The sequence below is a fragment of the Erithacus rubecula genome (genome assembly GCF_903797595.1).
Source record: "Erithacus rubecula genome assembly, chromosome: 9".
In the NCBI taxonomy this organism is placed as follows: Eukaryota; Metazoa; Chordata; class Aves; order Passeriformes; family Muscicapidae; genus Erithacus; species Erithacus rubecula.
In genome coordinates, this window is record NC_136660.1 from 19,239,611 (window position 1) to 19,256,470 (window position 16,860).

The 16,860-nt window shown below is 39.4% G+C and overlaps 1 protein-coding gene across 1 annotated transcript; it reads left to right on the forward strand.

Moving 5' to 3' along the window:
* The first annotated feature begins 9 nt into the window (after positions 1–9).
* On the forward strand, positions 10–15,777 carry NOC3L (NOC3 like DNA replication regulator). The gene is given in 22 exon segments (XM_079312875.1): positions 10–53; positions 1,188–1,395; positions 1,770–1,896; positions 3,531–3,688; positions 3,798–3,854; positions 4,742–4,872; positions 5,272–5,433; positions 6,173–6,266; positions 6,465–6,640; positions 6,846–6,974; positions 7,441–7,545; positions 7,547–7,573; positions 7,931–8,011; positions 8,551–8,651; positions 9,119–9,191; positions 9,267–9,330; positions 9,418–9,489; positions 10,464–10,645; positions 10,879–11,007; positions 11,618–11,715; positions 13,484–13,568; positions 15,262–15,777. Coding segments are annotated over 22 exon segments (2,397 nt in total). The 5' UTR covers positions 10–44; the 3' UTR covers positions 15,391–15,777.
* The last annotated feature ends 1,083 nt before the right edge of the window (positions 15,778–16,860 follow it).

Consider the following 16,860-nt stretch of genomic DNA (forward strand, 5'->3'; position numbering starts at 1 on the left):
CCGCGCGGGCGGCGCTTCCGGCCGCAGCACGCGCCGCCGCCGCCATGAAGCCGGTAGGGGCCGTGAGGGGAGCGGGCCGGGCGGGAGGGGACCCGGGGCGGACGGGCGGGACGGGGAGCTGTGACCGATCGCGGCTGTGCCTCCGCGGGCTTGGGGCTCCGGGAACGGTACAGCAGTGCGGGGGCTGTGGGTGGGCACAGCGGCGCAGCGCAGGCTCGTCTCACCCCGAGACGAGACCTTTCAGCGCCTTCCCGATAAACCGACGTAGGAAGGGAAGCTAAAGTTGAGGTGGCAAATATTGCGGGTTCACAGATTCACGGCGTGTTCTCAGCTGGAAGGGGCCCGCAAGGGTCGTGGGGCCCAGCTCATTGACTGGCCCGTATGGGGAGTGATCCCACAATCTTGCTGTTATTAGCGCCTTGCTCCGACAAACTGAGCTGAGCATTCGAGGAACCCCACACTGATCCTGCCACTTTGTAAAGGGACACATCATCCTTGGCAGCCTTGCCTTCCCGTGCCCCTCGTACGTGATCCCTGCCGTGTCCATCCCATCCCGAGCGCCCTTGGCAGTGCTGTGCAGGTTTGGCACGGGCCGCCCTCCGCCTTTGCTCCGAGCCCGGTCTCTCCGCCCGCGGTGCCTCCCCGAGCTCTGGGCCCCGTAACCCTGTTCTGGTACAGCTGCTGGTGGGACCGTGCAGCAGGCAGCCTCGCCAGGTCCCTGCAGCTGCTGGGCAGCAGAAAGCCAAAGCTCATCTTGGGCAGGTGTCCTGCAGGAGGGCATTTGCCCGAGGCTATGTCCTTAGACATGAAAATTCCCCGAGGTATTTTATCATGTGCTGGAGAACAGCAGCTCCCTGCGAAGAGAACAGAGTTCTAGGGAGCACATAAGGAGCTGCACCCTAACAAGCTGTTTGCCATACCTTGGGTGTCCATGTGTCTAAAAGTGATGGACATAGGTTTTAATAAAAAAGTTGTCAGAGAATGTTTCTGTAAAACATTTGTCACAGTGCTCTCTTCTCAAAGATGTGACACAGTTGTGTAAATTTGAAGTTAACTGATGATACTGTTAGCAAGAAACGTATTGTTCAGTCCTGATTGAAATAGGAACTCAGATCTTAAACAGTGGAATAAATTTTGCAGAGACTGTTAACATGTCAGTGACTTGTAGCTTTCTGTTTGTTTTCTAGAGAAAAAACACAAAGCGAGTTCCAAGTTTTCGCAAGTTACTGAGAACTAGTCAAATAAAACTTGACAATAAATTAAAGAATAAACAGTACAAGCAGAAGAGTGCTGCTAAGAAGTATCGAAAAGAACAAAAGAAGCTAAGAGAGGCTGTCAGAGATGCTATTTCTAGGAAGCCTTTTCCATTGGAGGAATGCAAAAAGAAACAAGTTGGTAAGTGTTTACCTTAGGTATGGGGGTTACTGAATATCCTGCTGCTTCCTGTTGTAAAAGTCAAAAAAACAGCATTTCATTTTCCGTGTACAAATAGTCACAGTTCCTGTTGAAAGAGTGGGAGACCTGTGGAAAATACAAAATCTAGCACCTAGAACTGTTGGTTAAAGATTGTAGAAATGTTTTTGCACTGATCGTTATTGGATGTCATAGTAAAGGGGCAGTTTTCTGGATTACAAAACCTACATGCATAAAGGTCAGTGAGCTCCAGGGAGAAGTAAGGCATAAAATGGTTTTAAAAGGGTGGGCAGGGTTAGGTTTTCAAGGCTGACTATACATATGGGATCTTAATCTGTAAACATCTTCTAAAATAGCTAGAAAATGGGAAGAAAAAGAGGAAGAAGATGCTCTTCCACTGGACATGATGGATGAAGATGACTTGAAATTAATGGAGGATCTGGCCCAAAGAGCATCCTTTTTAACCAGAGACCTTTCTTCTAAGTGAGTTGCAATGTCTCCTTTTCATACTAATTCAGCCTTGTGTGGTTAATATATAATTAATATGTAAAGTAATGCATTTATCAGGAGGTCTCTTTCAGTCTGGGGTTTCTTTGCAGCGTTTCCTCAGCCTGTCAGTACTTCAGTATTAATGTGTTGTTGTGTATCAGTATATTCAGGTGCTCTGCCTGGCCTTCAGGATACTGTTTTCACAGTGTTCCTTCCTGGGAGGTCCCTAGCTGTGAGATGGGTAGCATCCCTTAAACTGCAAAAATGCTTTAATCTGTGAAAACCTTTTTCTATATAGAGTATTTGGGACATTCCCTGGACTATGGACCACTATACATATTGCACTGCAAAGTGCTGGAAAAAGATAGAAAGGCTTACAGACATGTAAGCCATGTCTGTAAACACGTGCAACACCAAAACATTCATACAAAGAATTTGTTACCATTTTTGTGAACCAAGACATTGGGTAGAGTTCACAGTGATACATTTAGAAAGGTAGTGCTCTGAATTGTAGAATAGTCTTTACAAATACACTTCTACAGAGTTGTCTGGTTACATGATTGTTTAAATATCTTATCTTGCCTTTTTTGATGGATGTGGAAAGGCTCTGTTCCCAGCTGCTGTAGGGTGGTTTTAATCAGTTAATGCTGATTGTGCTAAGTAATTAATAATTTAGTCTAGTTTCAAAGGAAAATAATAAATGGCTTTTATTTACGAAGTTGCAATTGTGCTGCATGGTCTCTTGCTGCAAATTCTTGAATTAGAAGAATTTTGCTTTAAACCTTCCCCTGTCTCAGATTAAATGGGTTTGACATAAGATTAAAGTCTTGCAAAACTCAAAATTGTGTGGCTTTATTTAGAGATACTTAGAAAATTGTAGGTTTTTGTGTGTTACCTTCATTATGCCAGAATGTTTTTAGAATGGTAGAAAAACAGTGGAAGTGGTTGCTCTTTTACCTGTTTTACTGTTACAGGCTTTTAGTTACTTTCACAGTTTTCCCTTAAATTGGAGAACTTTTTTTTTTCAATATGCTTTACTCTGGTCGGCTACAATCTGTCTTAAAACCTTGTGTGTTCATATTAGCACAGACTGAATACCTACCCTGTTGTACACTTCTGTGTAGCTCAGGAGCATACCTGTGAAAGGCTGACACACCATGCTGTGTTACTGCTTTGTCATTGGAGAGAGGTGTGACACAGGCTTTGCCAGTGGGCAGAGCAGAACAGTGATTGTAATAGTGGTAAAAGCAGCCATGGAGTAGGGTAGATAAAAATGGTCATTGACCCAGTCATTGTCACATCCTGGTTAAGCCTCACATGGAAGGTCAAGACACAGTGAGGGAGAGAGAGGCTGTGGGACATATTAAGGAATGCTCTGGAACCAGTGAGAGGATCTTAGTCCTGCTGGTTGCTGGTGGAATCCTCCATGGCAGGACTGCTTGGGGTGTTTCAATGGGTCTCAGCCCTGCCAGAGCAACTGCTCTGCTGTAAGGGAGCACAGAAGGGAGGAGGGACAAGTGAAACAGCACCCTGGCCTAGGTGAGAGGCAGACACTTAATCCAGCTGGTCAGGCATGGCTCTTGTCTAATTCCATGTCTGGTTCATTTAGTTTGCCTCGTGTTTTCCAGTGAACCTGTTCACGTCAAAAAACAAAAACATGAAAGTGTGATTGAAAAATATGAGAAGGTACCAAGACGTTTGCAAACAGAGCCAGAAAAAGAGCTCATCCATCTGCTCCCCATCAAAGACAAGAGTGGCATAATTCCCCAAGCTGTGGAAAAGCCAGGTAAGACACAGATTTTGGAACTGGTATAGTAGCCAAGAAGTATATAATTTATTTGTTTAAAATTTCAGTGCTTGTTATATGCTTGACACTAGGCACTCTGTTTTTGCAGTTGTCAATGTTGCGCATGATGAAGAAGAGGACACAGAAGATATGGAGGAAGCAGAGGGTAACAAAACATTTTGGTTTTTTTGTTTTAATCACTGACATACCTGAAAAGTATTTTGCTGTTCCCCAAGAAAGTTTGCAATTGAAGTGTATTTGGCTCAGGATGTTTTTGAATATGTTCATTACCATGTTGCCACCAAAACATAACCATTATTCAAAGCTTGCACTTTTACCTGTTAGAACCTCAGGAATGGCTGGCTTCAAATTCTCTTTCTTTTCACCTAGAACTGCTGCTTGCGTGAAATTCCTTTTATCCTTTGTGTCATATTTTCTAGTAAAGGAAATATTGGTCTTACACAAAAAATACCCATGTGGTTCTATTTTGATAACTCTGAGATCATTTTGAAATGCAGTTCAGGACACAGTCTTCTGCAGACTTTAAATGTCTGTCTTTGTCTTTAAAGTTTTTACTTAAAACATCAATACCAGGAAACAGATTTTTATTTGCTGTTGTTTGTCGAGTTAATGGTCATTTTCAAGTAGCATTGTGACTTCTGAGTCCTTACTGTCTAAATGTAATCTGAACTTGAGGAAGGAGATACTTGTAGCAAAATAATACTCAGAAAACACAAATAAAACCAATTGCGTTTTTCTTGGCATGGTTGGGGTAATATGTTGAGTTTCTATATTCTCACTGTACTCAGAGAGCACCATGGGCAGATTCAGAAACATTCAGTCCACTTTTTTTGCAAGCAAAAGATGCTGAAATGGAGCGAAAATGAAACTGTGGGCTAATATAGAATCTAGCAAAGTCATTCTTAAAGCTTCTTTGTGGAACTTCTTGTGTTACTCTCATGTGGCTTTACCAGGGTACCTGTTTGAAATGCAATGTCTACAATATGGTGTTTAAGTGACTTCCTTCTTTTCTAATTTTCTTATCTGTGCCAGACTTTAATGAGGAACCCCTGCCTGTACTCACTCCTGAGGAAATGGCTGCTCAAAGGAGACAAAAGCTGCAGGAGAGGAAGATGCACATAGCTGCTTTAGCATCTGCCATTCTCTCAGAGCCAGACAGCAATGTAGGTACATTTACTTAACCTGCATGTACAGGTTGTCTGTGTTGTGCACTAAGTCAAGAAACAAAGATCTGAATGAGCACATTGTATCACTTTTGCTATTTTCTGTACAAGCTGCCTTGTTCCTTAAGCATGACCCTACGTAAGCTCTGTTTTCAGGGTTGTGTCTGATAGTTCTCAATGCTTCAAGATATACAAATAATTTTCTGTAATTTGTGCAAATTTGTAATAGCAGGATATTTTGAACATTCCTGAGACTGAAATTTTGTTGGGATATCTATCCTTTCCTGGCTCTTCATGCAGTGCTAAATAGAGTCTGAGTAACTGCTGAGTTGTACATTGTGCTTGTCCCTTGGTTTGCAGTTGATCTTCATCTGATGTCTGCCTGTTTCCTTCAATCAGATTAAGAAGCTGAAGGAGCTGCGTGCCATGCTGATGGAACAGGATCCTAATGTGGCTGTGATTGTTAGGAAGCTGGTCATGGTGTCTTTGATGGAGATATTCAAAGATATTGCACCTTCCTACAAAATTCGGCCTCTGACCGAAGCAGAAAAGGCCACCAAGGTGAAATATTAAATCTATTTATAGTGTATGTGAGTAGTTAAGGATGTTTTCAGCTGTGCCAGATACTAAGAATTATTTGTTTAATATGAATTTATAGTTTTGAGCAGGGGGGACAAATGCATAAATACTTGTGGAAACTCTGAAGCTGTGACACTTTCAGGGAGAGATGTTTTGGTTTCGAACCTTTAATTCTTACATACTTCCTTCAATAAGTAGGTGACATGCAGATGGTAATGGAAAAGTGGTGTTTGAAAATAGTATACCAAACCTGAGTGACTTTCCTCTTAAACCTTGGAATATGGTCCTGCACTAAAGTAAGAAAGAAAGCAAATTATGCAATGTTGTCACCTAACAGGCATAGATTTCTATGAGATGTGTTCAACAATTTGATGAACAAATGCAGAGTAATTTGTTTTCTGGATCTTGTTGTTAACCAATTTTTAGAAGGTTTTTTGGGTGTCAGTTTAGTGCAATTTAGAGTCATGGTTTTAAAAATAACATCTAGTTGATAATGTTACTTCAAGCTCCATAAATGAAATAGGCCTAGGTAGAAAAAGCCTTCTGAACACATCCATAGAAAAATGTAGAAATATTTTATTTTTAATACATTTCTAGGTATATCTGTCTAGAAGAAAATACCACTTAGATATCTGATATTTGTTTTAAAACTTTTTTTCACCATTGGCTAATTTCAGTATTTAGCTCTCCAAATAAAATCTTATTTCAATTATGTTTACAGGTTAAAAAAGAAACACAGAAACTGAGAGAATTTGAAGAAGGCCTTGTAAGCCAGTATAAATTTTACTTGGAAAATCTGGAACAAACAATTAAAGGTACAGTTAAGACTTCCCATTTTTTGTAGTATAGGCAAAATTGTTTGCAGCAGTTTCCCTCTGAATGAATGGTACCTTCTATCTTTGAGGTAGCACTTGCATGAAGTATGCCTGCAATCACTAAAAAATTAAATATTTAAATGGTGATCTTACACCATCATTCTGAAAAGTAATCCATAAAAATGATATTTTGTGCAGATTGGAAGCAAAGGAAGTTGAAGAAAAGCAATGTCATCTCCTTAAAGGCATATAAAGGTCTAGCAGAGGTAGCAGTGAAGTGTCTGTGTGAGCTGCTTGTGGCCCTACCCCACTTCAACTTCCACAATAACATTATTGTTCTCATTGTTCCACTCATGAATGATCCATCCAAAATGGTAAGTGATTTCCTGATTATTGTTTTGATTGAAAAATAATTATTTCTGATCTTTATTGCACAATATCCAGATCTTTTGGCTATATCTTTTCACTCTTTTACAGGCTGTGTACACTTTATAATCAGTAAATACCATGAATATGACTGTTACTACCTGTTGTTGTGGACTTGGCATTACAGAACAATTTCTGTGTTTTGCTTTTTAGATTTCTGAACTGTGTGTTGAGGCAGTTAAGAAGCTCTTTAAACAGGACAAGTTGGGCTACGCTTCACTTGGTGTAGTTAAAGTAATTTCTGGCCTTGTAAGGGGTAGAAATTACGATGTCAGACCTGAGGTGAGAATCTTTCTGTTGTACCTCACAATATTCTTCTGTCAAAAGTTACAGAAAATCCCAAATGTTAAAGTTACTGCAGCTGCTGGCTACAGACAAGCAGAATTTTCTCACTCTGTCAGACCACAGACAGTTCAGGATTAGGCTGAGCCAGAGTGCTGGAGAGGTATGGGGCAAGGGAAGGAGACTGAGAGGTGGAGATCAGATTCTACCAGAGACATGGCTTAAGTCAGGCAGGGAGACATGAAATGAGAGGCTAAGGGAGGAATGGATAGAAATGGACAGTGCTGGGGAAGGAACTGGGAGCAGGGATCACAAGATACAGGTGTGGATGAACAGAAGGGGAGTAAACAGAAGAACCTTTGAACCAGCAAAGCCCACTAGCTGGAATGGAATTCAGGATTTCTTACCCTTAGTTACTCTCAGGTTGTAGATGACCTTTCATTGTATTTATTTTATTTAACAATAGGTGTTAAAAGTATTTCTTCACTTAAGAATTAAGGAAGTAGAATTACAAAAAGATTCTGAAGACATTGCACCAAAGAAAAAATTCATGACTTACAAAGAGAAAAGGAAAAAATCTTTCCAGAATGCAAAGAAAGGTAGGACATCTGCTTTCTCATGCTCTATTTCTGTTGCTTTATGTAGCAATTTGTTCCAGCAGTGATTGCACATCTGCCACTGTTAACTCTCAGCATCAGCTTTTGCATTGTACTTGAAAATTTATGAGGTTTTATAGAGAATTTAATTATCTTCCTATTTTTTCCTCTTTCCTGTGTTGATAATGCTTTTGATTGGTTGTTTCTAATAGGATGAGGGTTACCCTGTAGAATCACAGGGTGACTTAAGCAACTCACCAAATATAGAAAGTTTCTTCTCTGGGGATATTTTCAACCTGGATATTCAGACTGGTTGGAAATACTGAATCTGTTGTCTTAAAATGAACTGTATGTTTTCAGTGGAGGAAAGCAGAAGAGAAACTGGAACGAGAACTCCTGGAAGCAGAAGCATCAGAAAGTAAAGAAAAGAAACTGAAGTTGGTAAGTAATTTAGAAATTATTTCCCTATATTAGCAGAATGGCAGCTCCGAACCATGTTGTAACTATGTCTTCCTTCCATCCCAACATTCCACATTCAGCATTCCACATCTCTAGATCATGCTGTCAGCTAACAAACACTTTGCCTGTTACAGAGATCTAGGTTTTATTAAACCACACTCTCAGTTTAGCCAGGAAGGCCAACGTAGCCATTCCTACTCCCTTCTGCTGTCTGCTCGAAGTGGTATTGAATCCATTGACAAATGTCCTCCAGGTGCCCTGTTCCATAGGACACTGTGTAGTGATGTTACAGCCTCTCAGTGGCCTTTAGGCAAAGGAGGAGTGTGGCTATAGCCAGGAGAGAGCCAGGAGCTGGAGAGCACTGAGGTGTTGAGCTTTTCAGCATAAGAAGGGTGGAGATGGCAGTGCCAGGACTGGTTTGGAAGGCCTGAGTGTAGACTTGGACAGAGAAAAGCCTTTCAGTTGAGTTTAAGTGAATGTTTTACATGATAAAGCATTTAATTTTGTTTTCTTTCCTTCAGCACACAGAGACCTTGAATATTGTATTTGTAACTTACTTCAGGATTTTGAAGAAAGCTCAGAAGTCTCCACTTTTGCCAGCTGTGCTAGAAGGTCTTGCAAAGTAAGAATTGACTAGCTTCTTTTGTGTGTGTTGGAAAAGACATAAAGCACTAAAGAAATTTCTATCTCTGAAAGGGATTTTAGCAGTGAGAAAAGATAGTCCCTGACAAACTTGTTGAAATTCTTTTATTTTTCTCTGCTGAAGTTTTCCACTATTTCCAAAACCATTTCAAAGTGATTTGAAATTTCCTATGATAGAACTGATGTGCTACAAATGCCACAGGGTGTGATGCAATTCCATTTTTTTGTCTGATTATTTGCTCAAGGACATAAGCATGTCATTAATGCTCTAGAAAAGCCATGATTAGCAGGTTGGGGGGGCTGAATTATTCTTTGTGTGAAGATGATAAATGTTCAATATTTGATTTAGCCTGCTTTTATGGTGTGGACCTTGGCAATTCAGAACACTTTGAAGTGGGTTTACAGATAATGTCTATAATTTAAATATTAAAATCTCTTTGATTCAAGGTTTGCTCATCTCATAAATGTGGAATTTTTTGATGACCTGTTGATTGTCCTTCATTCTCTTATTGCATCTGGGGTAAGTTGAATTTTATTATTACAGTTTTCATAAAATTACTTTCTCTTGGGTACTTAATCAGTTTTGTATTCTTAGGATTTAAGCTATCGTGAGAGTCTTCATTGCGTTCTCAGTGCTTTTCATATACTCTCTGGTCAAGGTAGGAGATTTTAAAAAACAAACTTTTGTTTAATATTGCCTGATAAATAAATGAAGTAAGTGTGTTTATTTGGGATTATGTTTATAGGTGATGTTCTTAACATCGATCCAATGAAGTTTTATACACATCTGTACAAGACACTGTTCAGCTTACATGCAGGTAATTCCAGATTCTTGTTCTCACTCTTCACCTAGATAATGTTTATTCTGTTTATTTGCTATCAAAGCCTTTATGTAGCATAAATAAACTACACTATTTTAAAGATATCTGATTTCTGAGAAGATTATTGTCTGGTTTAACCTATTTTTTTTTCTCAAGCTGCACACTGCATTGCTGCAATACAAATATGTGAGTTATTATTCCAGTGCATGGTAACAGGTTCTAATCGTGTCATTTCATTAGGAAATGCCAAGTATTTGATCTTGGATAAGCATTTAGCCTGTCCTCAGTTTGAATTTTTTTACTTCCTTATAATTATTTCTTTCAGTGGCGATTTAAAAATTATCTTTTTTCTCTAATTCTCTTTCCTATAAAGAAAAAACACTTGATTTTTTCCAATATAATTCTAAAAATTATTTAAATTTAAATTATACTTTTTAAAATTTTCTAGTATATATTTCTGATTTTTGTAACATTTCTATGTTCTAATTTAAATTAATTCTGAGAAGTTGAATAATTGTTGGCAAAAAGAGATTTCTAAAATTTGAAATTAGCATAATTTAAATTAACTTCAGAAATGTGGATTCACTAAGAATGAACAATTAAGAATAAACATTCTGCAGTTCTGGATGGGTGAAAGACTAGATCTTTTCACTGTTTAATAATTTATAGAGAATGATGCAATGAATGCATTTTGGATTAAAACAGTAGTTGTGTTTAATGATTAGATATTTTTGATGGAACAAGTATTTTCTTAGAAAAGAACACAGAAACAATGGTACATTTTTTTCTGTTCAAAACTGGACTATTTTGACCAAAAAAGGGTGGATGCTTAGTGTCTGTATCATATGAGAGGTGTCTGAGGCTCCCAGCTGTCATGCTATTCTCACTTCAGTGTCCAGCCCATAGCAGAGTATCCAGCTGTATGTCCATGGAGTGGTTCTTTACTCTTTGTATGAAATTCTGCTTTTGAGGTGGCACCAATGAGGACATAGGGATTGTGCTGCAGTGCCTGGATGTCATGTTTGCCAAGAGGAGAAAGCAAGTCTCCCAGCAACGAGCTCTTGCTTTCCTAAAGCGACTTTCCATCCTTGCTCTTCATGTACTTCCAAATTCCAGTGTTGGCATCTTGGCAACAAACAGGATATTCATGCAAGTAAGTTTGACTTGTTCAAATTTTTAGCTTACAGGCTAAAGGTTTTGGAATTTTTTGATAAAATGATTTTATGCAGAATTTTTTAAAGCATCTTTAACAAGAATGATGAAAACAGAATATGCTTAAGTGCTGCTGAAACTGAATGAAGTGGAATGAATTCTCAAACTAACTCAACCATGTTATAATTGGGTGGGTAATATAAACAACTCAATTTCTGGTTTTGTGTGTTGTAGACATTCCCAAAGATGGACCTGTTACTAGACAATGAATCTCAAGGCAGTGGAGTTTATCTCCCAGAATTAGATGAACCAGAGCATTGCAATGCCCAGAACACAGCACTGTGGGAACTCCATCTTCTGCAGGTTTGTGAGTAACTCAGGGATTTGGGAAGTAGCAGCAGTAAATAGCTGCTCAATGTTCACATGCTTTACACAAGTGGAGAACAAAGGTCTTCAGGCTTATCTGTCAAATCTTGGCCCACGTGATTCTATTCTAGCTGGGTGGAAGAGGAGAACCAACACAGGGGTGTGAAAGGGTGGGCTCCAAAGGGGATGTTGAACATCCCCTATTATATTACCACACTGGTTCTAATTGCAGGTTGCCTTATTAGATTCCTTTGGAGACTTCTTAAATCTGTTAAATTCCCTTGCGGTCCGGTCCAAGAGGAACTGACACCTTGATCTGTCATTCCAGTCAGGGTTTGGAGAGGGCTTCCTCTGCCCTTTGGCCCCGTGTTCTGGAAGTAGGAATTATGTAATTGTGGAGAGTCATGCTCACAGCATGATATGAGGGAATAAATGCATGACTGGGTGTTCTCATTCACTTAATCCCACAAACTGACTGATTTTGAGGTACTCAGTTTCTAAAATAAAAGCAGATCTTCCGTCTTATAGAAATGGAAAGAAATATGAGATTCTTTACATACAATATCCTTACTGTCTGTCTACTGATTTCATTCTTCCTTTCTTTCAGAGACATTATCATCCAACAGTACAGAAATTTGCATCTCACCTTATTGCTGGAGCTCCAACTGAAGGCTCAGGAGCTCTTCCACTTGATTTGAGCCAAAGGTGAGTTATCAGAGTTCCCTTTTTTCTAAATAGGCCCTGAAAGGAAGCTGCTGCTTATACTGTATTAAAAGAATTCCTAAAAATAATTATCTGTAAAATTAAAGACTCTGATCTTAAGACTCTCTTTGTTCGTCTGCCAGTACAGAATGCAGAATGCTGGCTGCCTTTTTCTCTTTTTTATTTTTTCTTTTCCCTTTTGAGACTTGTTGCTAGGGTGTGGCAAGGGTAAACATCTCAAAGTGCAGTGTGTTTTCTTCCCTTGGGAGAAAAATATCTTCAGCAGCAGCTCTGATCTGAATATGAATCAGGATCACTGAACTGGGGCTGTGCAGTGGAAACTAGAACCCAAGTTGCAGTGTAAGGTCTGTAAAACATGAGGACAGCCATCCAGGCTCAGACTAAGATCTAATTCAGCATCCTGTCTTTGGCAGTGCCTGGCAGCAGGTGTCTTGTGAAAAGTAAAACCAGGGCATACATGTAAAATATGGTCTGAGTAGGCCTCTGACAGGTTTCAGCCTGGTGGATTTCCTGAATCTGATACCATTTTCTGTTCATGGAATTCTTTTCAAAACTGTTCAACATCCCTTGAATCAGAACACGCATTTTGCAAATGCATCATTGTCTGGTAAGGGTTCTGTGAGTCCCCAGCTCCTTATGGCAAGATCTACTTTCTTTTGTTTTGAACCTGGTGCCAGTTTGCTTCATTTAACAGCCCCTGGTTCTTGCTGTGGGAGCTGAAGTGCACAGCCTGCTCCATCTCACTCTTTCTGTGCCTTACAGGACTTGTCAGACCTCAATCATATCATACCTCCATCTGCTGTTTCTCCTGGATGGAGGGATCCACCTCACACAGGAGCTGTTCCATATTTTCCAGACACTTATTGGGTTCCTGAACTGTTACCAATTTAAGCATTTCAAGGTGGAATTGGAGACTCAGTTGCAGTAATTGAGATGTGGATGATCTATGGATTTATACACTGATGTAACTAATTTCTATTGTGTTGATTCTTTCTGACTCCAAACAGCACTAAAGTCACAATCCCATAAAAGTATCTGTCATAACAAGGAAATATTTTTTCTCTAAGTGATAGTGGTCTGCTCAGAGCCTACTGTTTATATGCAGAGTTGCTTTTTCCAACACTAAATTTAATTTTACTGCTTATCTCCTACAGTCTGCAGTTCTCTGTCTGCAGAGAGTCTGTCTGCACTTCTCTACAGGTAGCTCATTCTTACTGCTACAAATAACTTGGTATTCTCCAGCTCTTTTTTGAGCATGAAAAGCACAGGTCCTGGAAAAAAACCTTGTGGAAATCCAGTTTCTTCCTGCCTTTGCAAAAAATGACCACAGACTCCTCTCCTTTGTTTCCTGTCTTTTTTTTTTTTTTTCTGTGATGGTCCTCCCTGTTCTCCTATGGATGTTTTTTTCATAAAACCCTAGCAAGGAACTTTGGAAATTCTGGCAGATTGTGTCAGCTAGACATCTTTACCTACCTTTTTTCCCTTTCCCTTTTTCAAAGGGGAGATATGTACAGATCAGAGCTCTGGGAAGACAGCTGTTTTCTTGTATGTATTTAGACACATTTTACTTACTTTAACTTGAATTATTTCCCAGCCCTTGGCTCCTGATCTTTTCCATCTGATGCTCATTACTTTGAGGAGTTCTCCTAAAGTGTGATGGAGGGGAAGGGTGGGTTTTGTGTGAGACACTGCTCTTGGGTTGGTCTGTTTATCTAATGCCATATTTCTTTCAACTGTTTATTTACTATAGGTCTGCTACAGAACTTTTTGAGACATATTGTATGAAAGGAATGACCTTTAATCCTCCTGTTGCATCAGTAACACCCAGAAGAAAGGTACTGTTCTCATCTCTCTGTGTCTTTTTTTAACCATGTGACATATAACCTGTATCTGCTGGCTCACTGTGCAGTGTCCAGGCATGGGCACTCAGTGTGGCTTTCTGCTTTCTATACTTTTTGCATCAAGTATATTTTTTTAACTGGCATAAGATAGGACTGAGTGTAAGGAAGGAAAAAATAGCTGTACAAATAGTCCTACCTCCCACAGCATCAGTTAACATAGCAAGATTAATATGGTAGCTGTTATTTTGCACTTTGCAGTGGTTCAGTGCAGATTTCTTGGCTCTTTTCTGTAAAGATGAACTAATGTTTGTTCAAAAAGCAATAATAAAAAGCCAGCTCTTTCCCCAGGGTGGGCAGTTGCCAAGACAGCTGGATTTCCAGAGCATTTGATTTAGTGTGTCGAGGGATACTGATCCCCGTTAGTGTCACTTCAGCTTTAAGTGGAAATTTGAGGGGAACAAAAGTTAATGTAAAAAGAGGAGAAATGGGGGAAGTGTGTTTATATCCTCAGCACTGGATGTGTTCCAGATAACAGCCTCCATTAAATGTCCAGTGAGTAGTGTGTCTCTTAAAAAGTAGTAATTTTCCTTCTTTCTAATGCAAACATTATAACCTATTAACCTTGTCAACGCTCTACTTTGTAACTCAGTAATGTCAGTTGAAGCCTTGAGAGCACAATTCTTTTTCCATTTTAGAGAAGGAACTTCTGAAAATGTGTTTGTACTTAACCTATTCAGTTGATTTATAATGACTCCTTGATATGTGTGTCCTGCTAGGGAGTTACATAAGCAGCTCTGACAGAGCAAGGCTGAGAACAGCAGATGGGAGAGAAATTTGGGTAGAATAAGGAAATGCACAAGCTGATTGGGGAGCAGAAACAATGGAACAACAAGATCACAAAGCATCCATAGATTGCTATAATGGACCTAACTGGGAAAATTATCTTGGGGTCTTGCCTGCTCTATGGTTGTTTGGCTCATTTAACAAATTTTGGCAGTATCTGAGTTTTACCCTCTGTGTCCTGCATGTCCTCTGTGTGCCAGGCTGCCAGTCTGTCAGCATCACCCTGCTCTTGACAGAAGCTCCAAACTGGAGCCCTGTGCACCACTAAAGAGAGGCTCTCATTTCTCCATGAGTGTACATAGTACTTGGCTCTGGGAGTTTTAAGACTTTCACAGAGAAGTTTAGATTGTGCATGATCATCACTCATCATTTGAGCACCAGGAAAATGCAGGGCTCCAGGTGTGGCTGGAGGCAGAAAGGTCAGGGGATTCCTTTCTGACTCACAACCTATGCTGTGAGCATTGTTGCTGTCATTGGCCTTCTGGTCAGAGGTGCTTGATTTATAAATGTGTGCTGTCACCAGACTGTGCTTGGTCTGTATTTGTGAGGTTGAACAGGAGGCAGTGTGTGAACCCCCCAAGCTGGAAGCCATGGCTGAGTGTAGTAGGTAATCTTGTAAAGCCCAGCTTACCACAAACCAGAAAAGCCTGACCAAACCCACAAGCTTTAGGACTGCCTGACACAGCCAAGGGAGGTTTCCTGCAGGCCAGGAGGAGTGCAGGCCAGTTGAACAAGTCTGATCTAGATGACTGGGACCACCAGAGAGAAACAAGACTGCTAAACTAAGGTAGGCATGAAAAACATGTCCTGTTTAATAATACAACTTCTGTTTTGTAATTTTCAGGATACCTTCTTGCAAACGGATTCATTTGTAGATGAACTAAACAAACAGCTTCAACAACACATCAGTGAGACTGTTCCTCACAAACCCTTGGATTTTGCTAAGCACTTGAAGGAATCATCCTTGGCATAAATGTACCTATCAATCAAGTTCACTTAGGTTCTTAATTATGGAGAAAGATTGGCTGCAAGAAATCAGCAGTCATCATAAAAGGAATACAAGTAGGCTTTTGTGTGAATACAGAAACACATGAAAATGTAACAGCAGTTATTCACAGTTCTAGGCCTGTCCCCCTAACCACCAAGCCCCTGTTCAGGGAGCTGGGGAATCACAGTGAACTGTCATGTCAGCGTTTTAAAAATGTACAAACCCAGGTAATTTAAGAATTGTTTGCAACCATGCACAATTGTATTTTTGTTTATGTATTTTTCTAATTTTTATAACAGAATATAGACATACATGTTTCTGCGAACTCACTGGGTTGTATTGATAACTTAATAAATATTTTGAAAATGTTAACATGATATTGACTTTTTGATGTCTAAATTAGACACTTGGAATATGTATTGCATTTTTCCTGGTTTTCTTCAGATTTCTTTAACCATTTATCACATCTTGAATGATTTTGTATTTGGTGTTTTTTTCCCCCTCTGATGAATCTTGATATTGGCAAATTAAGAATACTGAATTTCAGTTCTAAATTATCATAATGATTGAATGCTTTACCTGCAGTGTCTTTAATAATGCATTGCTGTCAAGAATACTGGACAAATACAAGGTAAGAATGGATTTTTTGGTAGGCAATTCTCTTCACATTCTTCAAATACTGTTTATTGTCTGATTGTTTTAGAGTCCATTTTCAACTGCATGTTGGCTTTGCAAAGACCAGGTGAAATACATGAAGTAATTTAAAGGAGAGTAGTGTCTCTGAATTCCATTGTACAGGGGAATGTAGTGGGCTGTCCCTGGCTGACAGCTAAACACTTAACACTTCTGTAGTGTTTAATCTATGATGTGATAATTAAGTTTTGCAAAGCTTTTCTTTAAGTTAGAAAATCTCTTTTTCTCTGGGGTATTTAGTCCTTTATCCTGATTTATGCTTCTTAAATAGTTTTACAATTAATTTATTTCTCTTTTAATACATGTTTTCAATATTAATCACACTAGTTCACCAACTTCCAAGTAATTAAATATAAATTTACAAACATTTTTAGAACAGATATCTGCATATTAAGATATTAGAAAACACCTATGTGTTATATTATACATATAAAATACCTGTGTATTATATTTACCATGGAGACTGCAAACATGCATGCATAATACTGGTGGTTATACACATGTTTCTTTCTGCTTAGGCTGTTATTCCCATAGATTTTGAGTAGCTCTTTTCAGTTTAGTTGTTAAGTGCTTGCAAATACAGATGTGATTTAAATTCTGCTAAATTCCATGGGGGCCACTTGTCAATACCTTTGTCAGTTCAGGAAGGCAAAAGCAAAGAATCAGCATCTTAAACCATTTATTTTTTTACAACATATACAAATACAGTTTATTCAAGTCAGCAGAGAGAAAACAGTCCAGGTGGAAAAGACACTTTTTAAA